This window comes from Mesoplodon densirostris, chromosome 9 (genome assembly GCF_025265405.1).
Source record: "Mesoplodon densirostris isolate mMesDen1 chromosome 9, mMesDen1 primary haplotype, whole genome shotgun sequence".
NCBI classification, from domain to species: domain Eukaryota; kingdom Metazoa; phylum Chordata; class Mammalia; order Artiodactyla; family Ziphiidae; genus Mesoplodon; species Mesoplodon densirostris.
This window is the reverse complement of record NC_082669.1, coordinates 14,243,303-14,261,175: the sequence shown is the minus strand read 5'-3', so window position 1 is coordinate 14,261,175 and position 17,873 is coordinate 14,243,303. Positions and strand designations below refer to the sequence as shown.

The following is a 17,873-nucleotide window of genomic DNA, read 5'->3' as shown; positions in this document are numbered from 1 at the left end:
TGAAGAGGTAAACTCTTTTATGAGGACATATTCATGTGTCTTTACCTCTGATGGTTTTTCTCTTTTTGTTCTTTAGCATCTTTCTGTTCTTTTAAACTCTACTTTCTAATGATTATTTTTTGTCAGCTCTTTCCCCTGTCACTTGTCACCTTATACTTCTGGTTTGCTTTTCCTCCCTTTTGATGCTGTCATTGCTCTGTACAGTTGATTAAACTGGTAAGTGTTTCAGGATTTTTCCCGCCTGAGTGATCCTGTGCAAACGCTGCTCTGTTTAATTGAGATCTGCTTTTTGGTGCTACTAACAGAATGACTTGGACGCAAATAGAGTCGCTGAAAAGTTGGTCATTTTTTGAAAGAATTTAGGAAAGTAAAGCATTAATTGAAATGTTTTCGTAGTTCATAGTTTCTTCTTGGACATGTAATCATTTAACGCTGATAAGACATTCTCATAGGCTACCTTGCTAACATGGGAACTATTTTTAACTAAATTTGTTCTGTTTCTCAGCAGTCACACCTTTTCAGTAATAAGATTTACATTTTTCATTTGCATAGATGATACTAATCAGTGTGTTCCTGCACGAGCTAAACTTAATATTGGCCCAGAGAATGTTACTTTAGTTGCTTGACAGTTTATATTTTGTGCAGAAAGGTTTATATTAGATTGAAAACCAGTGTCTATAGTTACTTAAAAATTTCAGTGTTTAGACAACTTAATGATCTATAATGAAGAGGAAGATTCTTTGCCATTTGTTAATTTTAATCTTTGAACTATTTTCATGAAGAATTAATACAGTTAACAAAGGTGCAGTGAGCACCTACTATGTCTTAAATATAGGATTAAATCATGGGGACAGAAAGATAAAATAGATTATAATTTTGTAGATGAGATACATAATTACAAATGAGATCAGTTCAATTAAGAGAGGGATGTGGGGCTTCCCTGGTGGCACAGTGGTTGAGAGTCCGCCTGCCGATGCAGGGGACACGGGTTCGGCCCCGGTCCGGGAGGATCCCACATGCCACGGAGCGGCTAGGCCTGTGAGCCATGGCCGCTGAGCCTGCGCGTCCGGAGCCTGTGCTCTGCAACGGGAGAGGCCACAACAGTGAGAGGCCCGCGTACCGCAAAAAAAAAAAAAAAAAAAAAAAAAAAAGAGAGAGAGAGATGTGTAGTTCTCTCTTGGGATGCAAAGTGGGGAAGCAGCCCTGGGGAGGTTAGGAAAGATTTCACAGAGGAAGTGACTCATGAACTGAGTTTGACAGACATTAGAGAGAATGAGGAAGACATTCCAGACAGAATGAAGAGCATATGAAAATATACATGAAGGAAGGAAGGAGCATGACTGACTCAGAATCCTCAAGGAACTTGATGGCTAATAGGTTGGGTGGAGGAGGGCGATTAGAGTGATTAGGAGTAAAACATGAAAGGAAATGGAAGTCAGATCTTGAAGGGGCTTAACTGCTTTACTCAAGAGTCTAGGCATAATCTGGAGAACAATGGGAGAGACATTGAAGGATTTTAAGCAGAAAAAGTTACCTGATTAAATTTCTATTTTAACAGCTTCACTAAGGCAGCACTAAGTATGGTGGGAAATATTAGAAGAGGAGCAGATACAGAATTTTGTTTCAGAAATATCCAGGTGATACTTGGGAGAGACACTGTGGAGTCCTCAATATGTAAAGGGTGTGTGTGTGTGTGTGTGTGTGTGTGTGTGTGTGTGTGTGTGTGTGTGTGTGTGTGTGTGTGTGTGTGTGTGTGTGTGTGTGTGTGTGTGTGTGTGTGTGTGTGTGTGTGTGTGTGTGTGTGTGTGTGTGTGTGTGTGTGTGTGTGTGTGTGTGTGTGTGTGTGTGTGTGTGTGAAACATTCTCTCTAATGTCTGTCAAACTCAGCTCATGAGTCACTTCCTCTGTGAAATCTTTCCTAACCTCCCCAGGGCTGCTTCCCCACTTTGCATCCCAACAGAGAACTATACATCCCTCTCTTAATTGAATTTATCTCATTTGTAATTATGTATTTCATCTACCCATATATATATGTGTGTTTTATGTATTATACACATTATACAGATACAGCTATAGGAGTGAGTGGATTTACGTCGAATGATGAGAGAAAAAGGCTGAGAACAGAACACTGGGAAACAACATTTAATGGATAGGTTAAAAAAAAGAGATGTAAGTGAAGGAGGAAAGAGAAGTGAGAGATCCATGAGACAACGGCCTGAGACTATCACAAAGAGCTGGAAAAGTTAAACAAATAAAGGGCAGCAGAGAGGTCTAGTAAGATGCCTTGAAATCTTTTATTCTCTTTGACAGTCTTTAACTTGTTGGACAGGGAATGTTAAGTACCTTGAGAGATTGTGTTACCAGTTGGCACATTTGGATGTTTTTTGAAAGTTAATCCCCTCCCCCAAATATAAATATATATATATATACACTTTGTAATAGTACCTTGTAATAGTAATTGAAGAACTAAAAACAGTATTAAAACTTACTTTTGGGCTTCCCTGGTGGCTCAGTGGTTGAGAGTCCACCTGCCGATGCAGGGGACACAGGTTCGTGTCCTGGTCCGGGAAGATCCCACATGCCGCGGAGCGGCTGGGCCCATGAGCCATGGCCGCTGAGCCTGCGCGTCTGTAGCCTGTGCTCCACAACGGGGGAGGCCACAACAGTGACAGGCCCGCGTACCGCAAAAAGAACCCAAACAAACAAAAAAAACTTTTGTTATTTTGAATTAAAAAGGTTAATTTGTTGACAAGTGTGACATTTTTCTTAAACATTCTAGTGGAAGCAAATTATTTATAGTGTAAAATAATTTTGTATTTATTCTAAGGAAGGTAGAGAAGTGTGAAACTGTGGTGTATTAATGTTAATATTTGATTTAAAAGAACAAAAGCACTGTACCTGTTGCTTAGAGAACACTAACAAATGTATTGAGTTTGTCCTTTTAGGTAATCGATTCTTTTATTATCTGTCAAAGCAGTGAGCAACAACTAAAGAAATCAAAGAAAGCCATGAAAATATATTTCTTGGAAATTTTTTTATATTAAAGACCCGAGCTGATATTGCTAAAGTGTAAAGTCTTTTCTGAGTTGCAAGTGATTTTTTTCTTAAACGTTTTAGAAATTATAACTGAAAACTGTAGTTTTCTGATCACCTTGACCCAAATTTAAAAGTAAATGTGGACTTCCCCGTGTTTTAGCACGTACTAGAGTTATAAAGCTTCAACAGAACGAACTGTGTTATTTAAAGTCATTGTAAAGGAAAAAAGGGATTGGGGAAACTAAACAGGATTTCCGGAAAGTGAAACTGATGGTTATGTCCTTTGATAGAGTCTACGTATTAATAGTTCCATGCATGTGAAGTCTGGATCGTTGACCAGAAGTACCTTCTAAACTTAAACAGAACTTGTAAGCTTTTTGGCTCAACATTATGTGTGTGCTTAGATATTTTGAAAAATTCAAAACTTCATACTATTTGTGTCATTGCCCTTTAGGAATGTACTATAGGAGTGGAAGTGTATATTCAATAAAGAATATATTATTTGGATTCTTGGAGATTAATTGTATTCACAGTACTTGATAATTTCTTTTCTTTCTTTTTTTTTTTTTTTTTTTTTGCGGTACGCGGGCCTCTCACTGTTGCGGCCTCTCCCGTTGCGGAGCACAGGCTCCGGACGCGCAGGCTCAGCGGCCATGGCTCACGGGCCCAGCCGCTCCGCGGCATGTGGGATCCTCCCAGACCAGGGCACGAACCCGTGTCCCCTGCATCGGCAGGTGGACTCTCAACCACTGCGCCACCAGGGAAGCCCAGTACTTGATAATTTCTACTTTCTAGTTAAACCAGTAATTTAAAAAATCTTTTTCTGAAACTAAGTTAGTTTTCCTTTTTTGTTTGTTCACTCAAATTTCTTGAAGTTCATAATTATATTTAGTACTGAAAGCTATGCTGTTTTGTGTGAATGTAGTTTAAACCAATTTAAAAATTGTCCTACTTAAAATATCTACTTAATTAAAATCACCTTTTATGAAGGCTGACACCTTGGTCCTAATATCTTTTATTTTTGTGAATAAAGTCACTAATGTTAGAAGATTTGTCAGTGAAATTTTTCTTTATCTTTCTTTAAACCTTTTACATATTCTGATAGGCCACCTTGAGGGGGAAGTTTTGTCGAAGTTGGCAATTATGCTATGACTTTACAGTGTAGCTCAAAATAAATGTTTTAATAAAATATAAATAGGAAATGAACCACACATTAAAAAGGTCAAGTAGAATGAGCATGTTGAAAAACAACATAATTGCATAAATCAAAACAATTTACTGTTCCTTTTATAAGGGCTTTAAGTTTTTAAAACAATCTTGATGAAAATTTTAGGTATACGGCAGTAAATTAAGCTTCAGATTTGTTATAAACATTGGCAGTAAGGTTATTTTCAAAGTGCTAGAAAAATAATATATAAAAGACAGAAGTAAAGTAAAATACGTTACTGTTTTCAAATTTGTTGGCGCTAATAAAGGTAAAATATCATATAGACTTGATGCCAAATTTGAATAGTGCTTGATTAATGAATTTTTGTTTAAATACATGTATTATTAGTATTGCCTTTCCAATTTGCAAAATATTGGGAATGATTTATAGTCTATCAGCCACTCTGTCATGACATTAAAATGGGAAGTGAAGTACAGATAGAGTTGTTTCTTATTATCTGCAGTAGTTATGTCCTTTCAAGTCGCCATGAACACTGAATTAGTGAATATTGACTCTTGCTCTTAGGAGAAATACAGAGTTAAGTTCCTGTGAGTCCCTAGTCACAGCACTTTCGTCAACTGATCAATACATAACCTTGTTTTATGACACCTTATTTAATATATGTTGTTGATCCATTAACATTGAACTCATGGCCAGCAGCTCATGCCTGAACAGAGCTTACCTAACACATTTTCTCAGTGAGGCACGTCACAGCCTTCTATTACGTAGGAACACTGGACCGCATGTCAGCACTATCTAGGGGACCATTTTAAACCACAAAATTACCGACAAAATACAAAAAATGCAAAAGATTTGACGTTAAATAGACTGTGAAAAGGAACTGAAACAAGAAAGCTGAAGCAAGAAGGCAGAGTGTTGCCTTGTTTGACCTCAACTGGAAATGTGAACATTGAGTGACTCAAATTTTTTGCCACTCTCACTCTGTGCATATCTACAAATGACTGCAAAATCACAGCAAGTATTGATTTTAGAGACCAATAAATTTTAGTGAATAGGTGAATTTGCAAATATGGAGTCTATGAATATGAGGATTGACTGTATATAAGATTATCATGGCTATGTCTTCAGCCCTCACCGTTCTTTCTCTTTTGTTTTTGTATCTGGGTAGTTCGCAACTTCACATGGACAGACTATTTGAAGGAGTTCAGAGGTTAATTGCATCTTGATTTCAGGGTACATTTTTGGTTTAAACATCTCAGTTAATTCTGAGCTCAAATGCTGTCTTATTCTTTGTTTTAGATAAAGGCAGTACTTGATCAAATTTTTAATTTAAGGGGTCATTGTTACTTGGATTAGGACTAAACAAAGGATTTACTGCCAGGTTACTTGGTGGATTGAATGAACAATAAGCAAATCATTGAAACACTGTGTCATCGCTAAGCACTTGGATTCCAAGGAGTTTAGCCTAAGCTCCTCCAATTCTTAACATCCTAGTCTTAAGTTATAAAGTGTAATTTATGTTTTGATAGTTTTTTCATTGATTTTGATCTCTAGCCCTACTCTAACTCTGTACACTGATGGCAGAAACTTAATCTTAGTGTTCAGTAATTCCAAGTTGAAACTAATTCAATTCATGATTTCTGCCTTCTCCCTCCTACTGGGCATGGCATCTAAGGTATGAGGTGATAAGGTTGCATTGTGGTCTGATTAGTGGTTGGCATGTGAAGATAGTGGCAACCGTGAGATGTGCATCATCCTCTCTGGGTCTCACCCCTACATGCTGGCATCTGCTAAGAAATCTGCATCCCTGTCTGTTCTCAGCTCTGTGATCCACTGCTTTCTGCAGGAATGCCCCCAGCATCACACCTTAAGGGCCCTTCAGGGCCACTGCTCTCCTAGCCAGCTTCAACACTTCCCTGTGCAAAACTGGGGCCACCACAGTCTCCTGGATCATCTCAGGCTGTAATCCAAATTGACTGGTAGCAATAGTCTTTGTTTTAGAATTATGCTTTTAGTAATAAATAGGCCTGACATGTTGCATATGCGCCTAAATTTATCCTTTGGGAAGGTAATAAAATTTATTACAATACTATAGTTGTGTTCCATTTGTAACAAATATATAACGTGTTAGTTTTTGTCCATTATATTAAAGTTTTCCTTTTTAATTGAAATTTTTAAGCGTTGATTCTGGGTTTTAAAAATATATGTATATATAATGAATTTCAATACTACTTTTTTATTGAGTTATAATTGACATATTAGTTTCAGGTGTAAACCATAATAACTTGATATTTTATATATTGAGAAATGATCCCCACAGTAAGTCTAGTTTAAATAATTGTCCCCATACATAGTTACAATTTTTTTTTCCTTGTGATGAGGACTTTAAAGATCTGCTCTCTTATTAGTACTACTTTTAATATATTACAGGGGTTAAGGAATAAACCAAAGAAAACAGCACATGTGAAACCAGATCTCATAGATGTCGATCTTGTAAGAGGTGAGTCTTGAATAAACAAATGTTTAATGAAGTTAGAAATTGACCTTGAAGAAACAGAATTCAAAATGGGTTAGATATATATGTTTGTAGAAATAGAAGCAATGTGAGTCTAAATGAAGTCAGAAATAGTATAAAAAAAAAGAGAGGATGGAAGCATTTAAATACCACTGACTAGTCTTTTCTCCCACTAAGAATCATTCCAAGAACTAATAAGTGTTAGAGAAAAGCAGCTCGTATTTGCCTAGCACACAATAAGGCTTGTTATAAAAATTAAAGTGGTATTTTTAATTCCTAACTGGAACTGACATTTGAACACTGTCTTGTATTTATAAAATATGTGGGAGAAATTTTGCTGTTATTCAGTTAAAAATAGTTTTTTTTCCAAAGTACCTGAGTTAATATGATAACATGAATAATGTTTTTAAAAGTGTCTCCTACCCAAAATTGGACAGTTCCCACTCATAGTACAAAATAAAATTTCATGTTTTATTGTTCTTCAAATGTTGAAATTTTTTTCTTTAAGGAAATTAAAGAGTAATAAATGTTCTCTGTCATTTTGTTACTTTTCTCAGGGTCTGCATTTGCTAAGGCAAAACCTGAAAGTCCATGGACTTCTCTGACTAGAAAGGGAATTGTTCGTGTTGTATTTTTTCCCTTTTTCTTCCGGTGGTGGTTACAAGTAACATCAAAAGTCATCTTTTTCTGGCTTCTAGTCCTTTATCTTCTTCAAGGTATAATTGATAGAAATGCAGTTTGCTTTTAACTTTCAGCATATTTTGTTCTTAGGATTACTAAGGCTTTTTTATTTCTAACATATGCTAACTACTACTGAGTATGAAAATAAACATTTATTGTGATATTTCATTTAATAAGACACAACTAGTTTGGTATTTAAAATGTTAGAGAAAACAAAGCAGTTATTTTCCAAAATAACTTTATGAAAATTTGAATCTGTGGATGGCTAAAGAAAAATACAAATTGAGAGATTTTTAAAAATTACAGTCTCTTCCAAATGCAGCCCAACATATACCTACATACCAGTCTCTTTTTTTTTTTTTTAGACATCTTTATTGGAGTATAATTGCTTTACAATGGTGTGTTAGTTTCTGCTGTATAACAAAGTGAATCAGCTATACATATACATATATCCCCATATCTCCTCCCTCTTGCGTCTCCTTCCCTCCCACCCTCCCTATCCCACCCCTCTAGGTGGTCACAGAGCACCGAGCTGATCTCCCTGTGCTATGTGGCTGCTCCCACCAGCTATTGGTTTTACATTTGGTAGTGTATATATGTCCACGCCACTCTCTCACTGCATCCCAGCTTACCCTTCCCCCTCCCCGTGTCCTCAAGTCCATTCTCTAGTAGGTCTGTGTCTTTATTCCCATCCTGCCCCTAGGTTCTTCATGACCTTTTTTTTTTTTTTTTAGATTCTATATATATGTGTTAGCAAACGGTATTTGTTTTTCTCTTTCTGAATTACTTCACTCTGTATGACAGACTCTAGGTCCATCCACCTCACTACAAATAACTCAATTTCATTTCCTTTTATGGCTGAGTAATATTCCATTGTATGTATGTGCCACATCTTCTTTATCCATTCATCTGTCAGTGGACACTTAGGTTGCTTCCATGTCCTGGCAATTGTAAATAAAGCTGCAGTGAACATTGTGGTACATGACTCTTTTTGAATTCTGGTTTTCTCAGGGTATATGCCCAGTGGTGGGATTGCTGTGTCATATGGTAGTTCTATTTTTAGTTTTTTAAGGAACCTCCATACTGTTCTCCATAGTGGCTGTATCAATTTACTTTCCCACCAACAGTGCAAGAGGGTTCCCTTTTCTGCACACCCTCTCCAGCATTTATTGTTTGTAGATTTTTTGATGATGGTCATTCTGATTGCACACCAGTCTTTTTTTTATGCAGCCTTGAAGTTCATTTTTCCTTTCTCAGCAGTGTTTTTGTTTTTCCTCTTAACCTTTGTATTCTGAGACTGTCCTCATCCTGTATTGAAATTCTACATGCCATGTACTGTTCTAAGTGCGTTTCACAGACACTCATTTAATACAACAACCCAGTGAAGAATGGGTACTATTATTATGCGTAGCTTATAGACACAGGACCTGAAGGACCCAAGGGCCCAAAGCCACAGAGTCACCAAGGGTAGCAGAGCCCAGGTCGAGCCCAGGCAGTCTGACCTCGAGCCACATGCGTCACACCTCTGGGACGCTGCCTCCCATCACAGCAGCCTGCAGCGCAAAATGCCCAGTGCTCCTGAGCGCTTGCAGCCTAAAAGAAGAGGCCGTTCACATTCCATCGCTCTAACAAAGCAACGAGTTTAGTTTGGTGGTACCCTTTCAGTCTCTTTAATGTCTTTTATTTTTTTAAAAAACACAATCAGAATCCTGAATGATTATTTAAATATGTTTTATCAACAAATGCTAAGTAAAAGATAATATCTTTTAAGTAAATGAAAATACAATAAAAATGAAAGACTTCTATTTAGGTAAAGTTGTTTTTTTAAGCCAGGGTGTATCTTATATACATAAGAGGGAGTGAACTTGTAGTTATCTTCTAAGGCTATCTAGTTTACCTAGAGGAGAACACTTTCTTCTAAAGTGGTTAGAAATTGCAGTTGCTTATCAGAGTGATAATTAATCAGTACCATTCATTGTAACCACTGTGCATTGTTTTTCTGATATTGTTGCTTTCTAGTATTTGAAGGCAAACAAGTTTGCAGTGTAACTAGTTCACATACTGTGGCTGAAATTCACTTACTGGCTTGCCTAAATTAAATAGGGTTATGGTTAGGGAACACAGCTTAGATCAGGCATGAAAAAGAGGTATTTTCAGTTCCAAACCGAAGTTTAACATTATTAGTGTGTATAAGGATTGAACACTGAACACTCTCCTAGCAAAGCTTAGTTTGAAAAGTCACTTAGCGACTTCCCTTGTGGTCCAATGGTTAAGACTCTGCACTCCCAATGCAGGGGGCCCAGGTTCGAACCCTGGTCAGGGAACTAGATCCCGCATGCCGCAACTAAGAGCCTGCATGCCATAACAACAATGACAAAAAAAGAGCCTGTGTGCTGCAACTAAAAATCCCACATGCCGCAACTAAAGATCCTGCATGCCGCAACAAAGATCCCGTGTGCCACAAGTAAGACCAGGCGCAGCCTAAATAAATAAATACTAAAAATAAAAAGTGACTTAACCTGTTCCAAGTTATGTAGCCAGTGACAAAGCTGTGATATGACCCTGATGACCCTCAGCAGTCTGCTAGTGCCTTTAGAAACCCCTGTGCTTCCACCTCCTTGCATGTTGAGTAGGGTATAGTGCTCTGAGCTATGTCCTCATTCTCTATCCCACCTTCATCTCCTGAAGAGTAGAAGAATTATTTGCAGTCAGACTGGGTTTATATAACTACTTACAGTTTTTCACTTCAGACACATGCCTTTTAAGTATCTCAACTATGTATTCTCAGCTCTATCCCTACTTCTTTTTTTCTTTTTTTTTTTTAAATTAATTAATTTATTTATTTTTGCTGTGTTGGGTCTTAGTTTCTGTGCGAGGGCTTTCTCTAGTTGTGGCAAGCGGGGACCACTCTTCATCGCGGTGCGCGGGCCTCTCACTATCGCGGCCTCTCTTGTTGCGGAGCACAGGCTCCAGACGCGCAGGCTCAGTAGTTATGGCTCACGGGCCTAGTTGCTCCGTGGCATGTGGGATCCTCCCAGACCAGGGCTCGAACCTGTGTCCCCTGCATTAGCAGGCAGACTCTCAACCACTGCGCCACCAGGGAAGCCCTCCATCCCTACTTCTTGCTTCTATCATGCCCTTGTCTTTTACCTTCTGTCCATTTACCTTTTAAATTACGAATCCAAACCAGCCTCTTAAGTTCTAAATTTTCCTAATTATCATTGCCTTCAAGATAAAAAGCCAAGTTTTCAGTCAGTCTCTTATTGAATTTCTCCCCAATTTTAACCAGACTAAATTAGCTCTTTACTCTTTCTTAAACATTCTATGCCTTTTTTTTTTGTAACCTATATGCTTTTGGGGTAACTCTCTTTGCCTGGGTAGCCCTTTTTTCCTTTTACGTACTTGGTCAACTACTTATTCTCTCAGAGTTACATTAACTCTGAGAGTTAGTCATCAGAATTCCTTCATAAACCTCCAGCTTAAATACATATCTGACCTATCTATCATACTGTTTTAGTCTACTCAGGCTACTATAACAAAATACTACAGACTGGGGGACTTAAACAACAGACATTTATTTTCTCACAGTTCTGGAGGCTGGAGGTCCAAGATCAAGGTGCTGTCAGGATTGGTGTCTGCTGGAGGTTTCTCTTCCTGACTTGTAGACGGCCACCTTCTTGCTGTATCCTCACATGGCCTTTCTTCTGTGCATGAGCTGGGAGAGATTTCTGGTATCTCTATCTCTTATAGGGACACTGGTCCTTTTGGATTAAGGCCCTACCCTTATGATTTCATTCAACCTTTATTACATCATATAGGCCCTATCTGTTAAGATAGTCACATTGGGGGTCAGGACTTCAACATTTGGAATGGAGGTGGGGGGCACAATTCAGTCCATTACAGGTGTTTTAATTATTTCTTTATATGTCCCCCGTTTCCTCTAAACTGAGGAGGGTGTCTGTGATCTTAGCAAGAATGACTTTAGATTTATGTGTCTAGTTTTCATTGCAGTATTAAGTTGTGTACTTTAGAGATCATGTTGGCTGTTACCCTGTTCCAAGAATTTATTTCTGAATGGCATGGTTAGCCAGGGGCAAACAATAAAATAGTCTGAAAGAGCTTGTCTGGAGTAACTTTTAGACTCATTTAAATTTAGAAAAATTATCTGGCAAGGAACGATGTTAGAGCAACTTTTAAAGTTTTGAGGAAGTGACTGTCAGATCTATAATTAAACATATTTTCTTTCCCTTTTTATAGTTGCCGCAATAGTATTATTCTGTTCCGCTTCTAGCCCACATAGCATACCTCTGACGGAAGTGATTGGGCCGATATGGCTGATGCTGCTCCTGGGAACTGTGCACTGCCAGATTGTTTCAACGAGAACACCTAAACCTCCGCTAAGTACAGGAGGTAAAAGAAGAAGGTACTGTCTGTTTAAAAGTGATCTTTTTGTAGATTTTTGTAATTTGAATCCAGGCTTGTTCTTGACTTGAATAAATAAAATGTTATCTTGTAAAGTTGCTTTTTAAAATAAAGCAGTGAGCTTCAGAATCAGTGACTGAATGATTTAGTTTCTGTTATTTGCTTCAGAGCCATTTTGAGACCCCATACCTGTTTTTGTTTTTGTTTTCTTTCTTGAAGCTCATTGCTGAGGCACTTAATATCAATGTAGGGAATACACGTTAGCTGGCATTGCTAATAATTCCCACTGTTTACAAAATCTTGTACTTTGGCAAAAACGAAAGGGAAATTTTTCAGCTAAATTCCATTTATTAAATGTCATTTGAAGCTGTTTAGTATTGCCCTTTGACTAAGTAAGCATAGCAAGTCTTACTGGCCACTTAGCACAGTGGACTTCTGTTTTAAGGGTCTTTGGGAGCAATTCCTCTTTTGAATATTGTTGCTAAGAGATTGTGACATATGCAGTTTTGGGATATTGAGATTTAAGTCCTCTTTATTTTGAAAAAAATAATACCTCATTAGATAAATAGCACTGCAGATCACACAGATTACAATTCTCTCCAATTTAAATTTTCTTCTTTCTTCATCTGCCAGTAGGTGGCATTCAAATAGGGAAGGAATGCTTTTGTAAATATCTATCCAATGCTGTCCTTACAACCTAATGTCCACTGACCTGTCAGTATGAGCAAGGAACAATGCCTTAACGTTTATAGAAATTGGTCTTGAATATATACTTAATATTTGGCATAACTTTTATCCAGCAATCTGAAGTTTACTATGTATTAAAGTTCCTGTGTTTATGTTTAGTAAATTTTTAAATGTACTACTGAGAAAGTGGTTGTTAAAATTTTAAAGCTACCTTCCACTCTTAATCTCTTCTAATGAAGGAAATTAAGAAAAGCAGCCCATTTGGAAGTACATAGGGAAGGAGATGGTTCTAGTACCACAGATAACACACAGGAGGGAGCGTTTCAGAGCCACGGTACAAGCACCGCTTACAGTGTTGGCGCTGTCTTCAGAGATCTCTGGCATGCTGCTTTCTTTTTATCAGGGTTTGTATTTATTCAAGACTTCATATGGCATAGAAATGCACTATCCCTTTTCTGGCACTCCAGTCTCAGGTAATGAGTACTAATGACTTTAAATATGACAGCCCTATTATGGATTTTATTCTGATAAGTTATAATGCTATAGGTAATGAAAAAATAGAGACCATAAAAATTTACTTTGATATATATGTAAATCCATCTATGTGAGAATGAATATATACCATCAAAGTATATTCAGTTAGGATTTTTTGATTTTAGTTTCTTTTGTGATTTCTCAAGCACTATTTTATTTCTATTAAATTGGGTATTTAATTTTTATCGGCACTATAGGTAAAATTGGCTTTATTAATATGTCATGTGAGTTGTATGACTTTTTTTAGCCTCAATTATCTAAAATAAAACATATAGGTATTGTTATTTGAAAGAATAAAATATATACTATAATATGAAATTCTGTTTTTGTACTTTGGGTTTTTTGTTTGTACCATAATAAAAATTTACCAAAACTGATGAAAGTTGCTAAGTTAATAAATCAAGAAAAGGGATACTGCAAGTAACTATTTACGGTCACTTTTGTTAACTTCTCTACTAATATCATTGTTTTATCAGTTTGTGATTGTGCTCTTATGATAAAGTGTATCATGCATTATACAATTAAGCAGTTGTATCATGGCATATTCTTATTGATTGTAATTTGGGAGGAAATTTTCCCAAATTTTAATATTGATAGTTTGCAGTAATGTGGCATTAAGTTGATTCTCTGACTTTTTCAGCCACTTAGTTTTCTTCCAGAGAAGATACAGGTTTGGTTTTGTTTTTTGCTTTTTGTGGGGCTTTTTTTGGCCGCACTGCGCTGGCATGTGGGATCTTCGTTCCCCAACCAGAGATCGTACCTGCACCCCCTGCATTGGAAGCACAGAGTCTTAACTACTGGGCGGCCAGGGAAATCCTTGTTTTGTTTTGTTTTTAACTTAGGTTGGATCCTGTCTGTCTGTCTCTCTCTCTGTTAGTCTTTTTAAAAAATGTATATAAATAGCTCTACTTTCTGACAGTAAAGATATGATAGTTTTATCACTGCAGAGTCAATTTCTTAAACATTTCTCAAGACTTTCTGTTAAGCAATTATAAATAGCATAGTGGATATGTTTTGCTTTGGGGGGATCATTTAGTTGTTTTCGTTGTCTGAAACTGGTGTATTATGTAGTATTCAGAATCCTCCTAAATTAACAGGTTGGTGCCTTTAGAATTCTACCGTGTTTCTCTAGTCAAATGAGTTTCAGAGTTTAATTTTCCTCTTTTGGGGCTGTAGCATGACCTTGACTACTAGTAATTGATATTATAATGGCTAAATCCCTTTGGATTTATTCCCTTTAATCATGACAACTATAATCTAAATGTTTTTAAAGATGCAGTATTTTCAGCTGTCTCATTTGCGACCTAGTTTGCCAGCATATGAATGAAACTGTTTTAAATATTGGGTACAAAAAGATCTTAAGAAAAATGTTAGTTTTAGAAGTTCTGAACTGATTTCTGGAATCTTGATGATGTCTTGGTGTTTCAGGCTTTGATAAATCAGAAAGGGCTTAAACTGAAATATCAACTGAGACTTAAAATTGTTTCTGGTGATAACAAGTTGAAAAGCTGGATACTTCCATTAAGGTATCTGAATTAGCATAACTGATGAGAAAATAAATGCATAACCACACAAATATCTAAGCTTTGTATTTGGTGACTTGATGGTCTTCTAGATGTTAGAATGGAAACTACTTTTCCCCCCCCCACCCCAGTACGCGGGCCTCTCACTGCTGTGGCCTCTCCCGTCGCGGAGCACAGGCTCCGAACACGCAGGCCCAGCGGCCATGGCTCACGGGCCCAGCTGCTCCGCCGCACATGGGATCTTCCCGGACCAGGGCACGAACCCGTGTCGCCTGCATCGGCAGGCGGACTCTCAACCACCGTGCCACCAGGGAAGCCCTGGAAACTACTATTTTTAACATCCTGTATTTATATGTTAGAAATGCCCTACTTATTATCATCTCTAAGTACATTTCATTCTCAAGATAAAACTATTCTTTTTAAAATAAGGCATAGTATTTCTTATTTGAAAAAAATAGGGAATTATTGTAAAAGAATTCTACAAACCTGAGAAAATTAAGGCAAACAAAGTATCAATTAGAAAAGATGTAGAAATCAACCGTATTTCCTAAGGATTTAGCCCTTTAATATCAGTTAATTGTCTTAAATTAGCATAATTATAGTTGCTACTAGAAAGATTAAATAGGAAGAATTACATCTAGATCGTGGGGCTTCCCTGGTGGTTAAGAATCCGTCTGCCAATGCAGGGGACACAGGTTCACGTCTGGTCCGGGAAGATCCTACATGCCACGGAGCAACTAAGCCCATGCACCACAGCCACTGAGCCTGCACTCTAGAGCCCACGAGCCACAACTACTGAGCCCACGTGCCTAGAGCCAAGTGCTCCACAACAAAAGAAGCCACGGTGGTGAGAAGCCCATGCACCGCAGTGAAGAGTAGCCCTCGCTTGTGCAACTAGAGAAAGCCCACGCACAGCAACGAAGACCTAACACATCCAAAAATAAATAAATAAATATTTAAAAGAGTAGATTTTACATCTCTTCAGCATAATACCTATTTCAAAATTCAGATGGATCCTAAGTACTCTTTCATGTCCTTGAAGATTCATTGGACGATCACAATATCATTAAAATAAAGTCAGTAGAAATTATGCTCTTTTTTGAGTAGAAAAAGTAACATATAAATGGACTTGGTGAGTTAGAGACAGATATCAGAATAAAACCAGGTTACTTGTTAATTCCTATGTGTGACTGACCTACCTTGAAGATTTCTGTTCTGTTTAGCTTCCATATTTGCTGTTTTTAACACTAAAGTGAAAATTAGATTCAATAAATTGATTTTCTTCACAGGATGGAGTATACTGCATAATATAAGTTAAGATGGTATGCAGTTCCACCAGAAATTTTTGATACAGGGATTAAAATTTGGTTTTTACTGACTGTAGTTTAAAAAGTTCAGTCATTTAAGCTATAGACTGGGTGAAGGTCTATTGGATGTCTTCCACAGACAAGCATGAAGACTGTGTAAATGCCGGTATATCCCAGATTTTTAAGACTATCTTATGGCCACAACTAGATAACTTATTAAATTTGCTAGAGTCACTGTATTTTAGAGTTGGACTGGTCCTAAAAAGATTACAGGTACTATAAATAAACCCAATTTGGTGCACACCTCTCAAACTTATGTGTGGTAGAGAATGCCTTGAGAAACATAGGGTCCCAAAAGTCTTTCAAGGGCTATGTTAGTATGTAATCAAGGTGTATGCATAGCTCCAGATAGCAGTGATGGTTATATGCAGGCCCCTGTGTCATTTTCTTATATCTGAGATTTTATGCATTCTGTTTCTCTAACCTCCTCTCCTCCTTGTTTCCTAACCTTGTGCAAATGAGAGCAAGGCCAGAAATTTCATACTATGTTCTAGAACAAGAGTTATCTGTTACTGTTAACTTCCCCCTAGCAACTCTAATGTCCTTTCATACTGAAAGGATGATCTTCAGTTGGCTCAATTTGTATACCTCTGAATATTTTTGAGAGCACCAAGAAATACTTCCAACGTTTTTTCCATGGCAGGACAGAGTATCATGAGTGTTCTTGATTACCTCACTAGGTTTTTTAATATAGAAGCACAGTGGTTTTCATGTTTGACACAATACATTTGATATTTTATAAGCTAGTAAGTTTTTAAAAGTTGTGTTAACTTTTTGGCTAAAGTTTTTATGTGAAAAAATTCAGTTTTATGATTTACTTATAGTGTAGATTGTACATTTATTTGCATTTTTTTAGAAAAGAATCAAATTGTCTCTCACTATATCTCACAAAGGAACTAGGGTAATTATACTACATGTAAAGTCATGTCCTCCTAAGAGTATTTTTGACTTAGAGCTACCCTTCTTGAATGTCAAGCATAATACTTTAAAGAAAATTTTACACAGGTTATGCCATCCAAAGATTCAAGTGTTAATTAGTTATTAGCTAGTTATAAAACTATAAGCCATGACCATGGCAGTGAAATTGCACATTGTATCTTTGCAAATGCTTTTTGTTCAGAATCCAGTGCAGCAGTATATAAATGCTGAACCACTATGTTGTACACCTGAAACTAATATAATATTGTATATCAACTCTACTTCAATTTAAAAAAAATCCAAATGCAGGAAATACTGTTTCTGTCATGGAATATGTAAAATCATGGTAGACTTGTATGTCTCCATTTTCAACATACTACTAACCTCACTGCCCAGATGCCTGTGACTCATAGTGTTTGGGTTGGTCTAAGAAACTATTGTTAACTCTGGTTTTATTAAGTGGGTGTATTATATACATAAAGTGTAGCTATCAAAAGGTAAGATCTTTCTGTGGATAATACTAAAAAGTACCATTTCTTTCTATATTGTAGGACAATAATTCCTAACCAGCTTCTTTCTATCCTGCTTTTGTTTTTGATAGGGAATGATGATTTAGAATCATGTGTTTATTTTAAAATCAACGTGCTGTTAATATTGAATCACTATGCCGTAAAAAAAAAATTACAAAAAAATGCAATTACAAAAAAAAAAAACCCACTAAATTCTCCCCTGAGAAGGAGGAAATTCTATTAAATGATCCCCTGTCCCCCAAAAAAAGAAAGGAAAAAAATAAAAATATTTAGCTCCCTTCAGTTTATTTTTTTACATATTTTTCAGTTCACTTAAATAGAAGTAACTTCCCTTTAAAAAATATACTCTAAGTAGAATTTCATAATATATATGTTTAAAAAATAAATCTCTCACTCCCACTGTCTTTCCCTAATAATTTTACCCCCTTTTGTAAGGGAATGGGAAGAATTACTTAAACAAAAGAGTCTTGGTAACCTGTGTTCCTTTTGAGA

General features: G+C 36.9%; 1 protein-coding gene across 2 annotated transcripts in view; it reads left to right on the top strand.

The window, feature by feature from the left end:
- PHTF2 (putative homeodomain transcription factor 2) overlaps positions 1-17,873 on the top strand; it is a 177,745-nt gene that overhangs the window by 64,219 nt on the left and 95,653 nt on the right. The window contains exons 4-7 of one of the 2 annotated variants that reach the window (XM_060107587.1): positions 6,635-6,704; positions 7,277-7,435; positions 11,658-11,823; positions 12,749-12,913. In XM_060107587.1, the coding sequence (XP_059963570.1) occupies positions 6,635-6,704; positions 7,277-7,435; positions 11,658-11,823; positions 12,749-12,913 (560 nt within the window). The remainder of the gene's footprint in view (positions 1-6,634; positions 6,705-7,276; positions 7,436-11,657; positions 11,824-12,748; positions 12,914-17,873) is intronic. The other variant, XM_060107588.1, reaches the window with a different exon arrangement.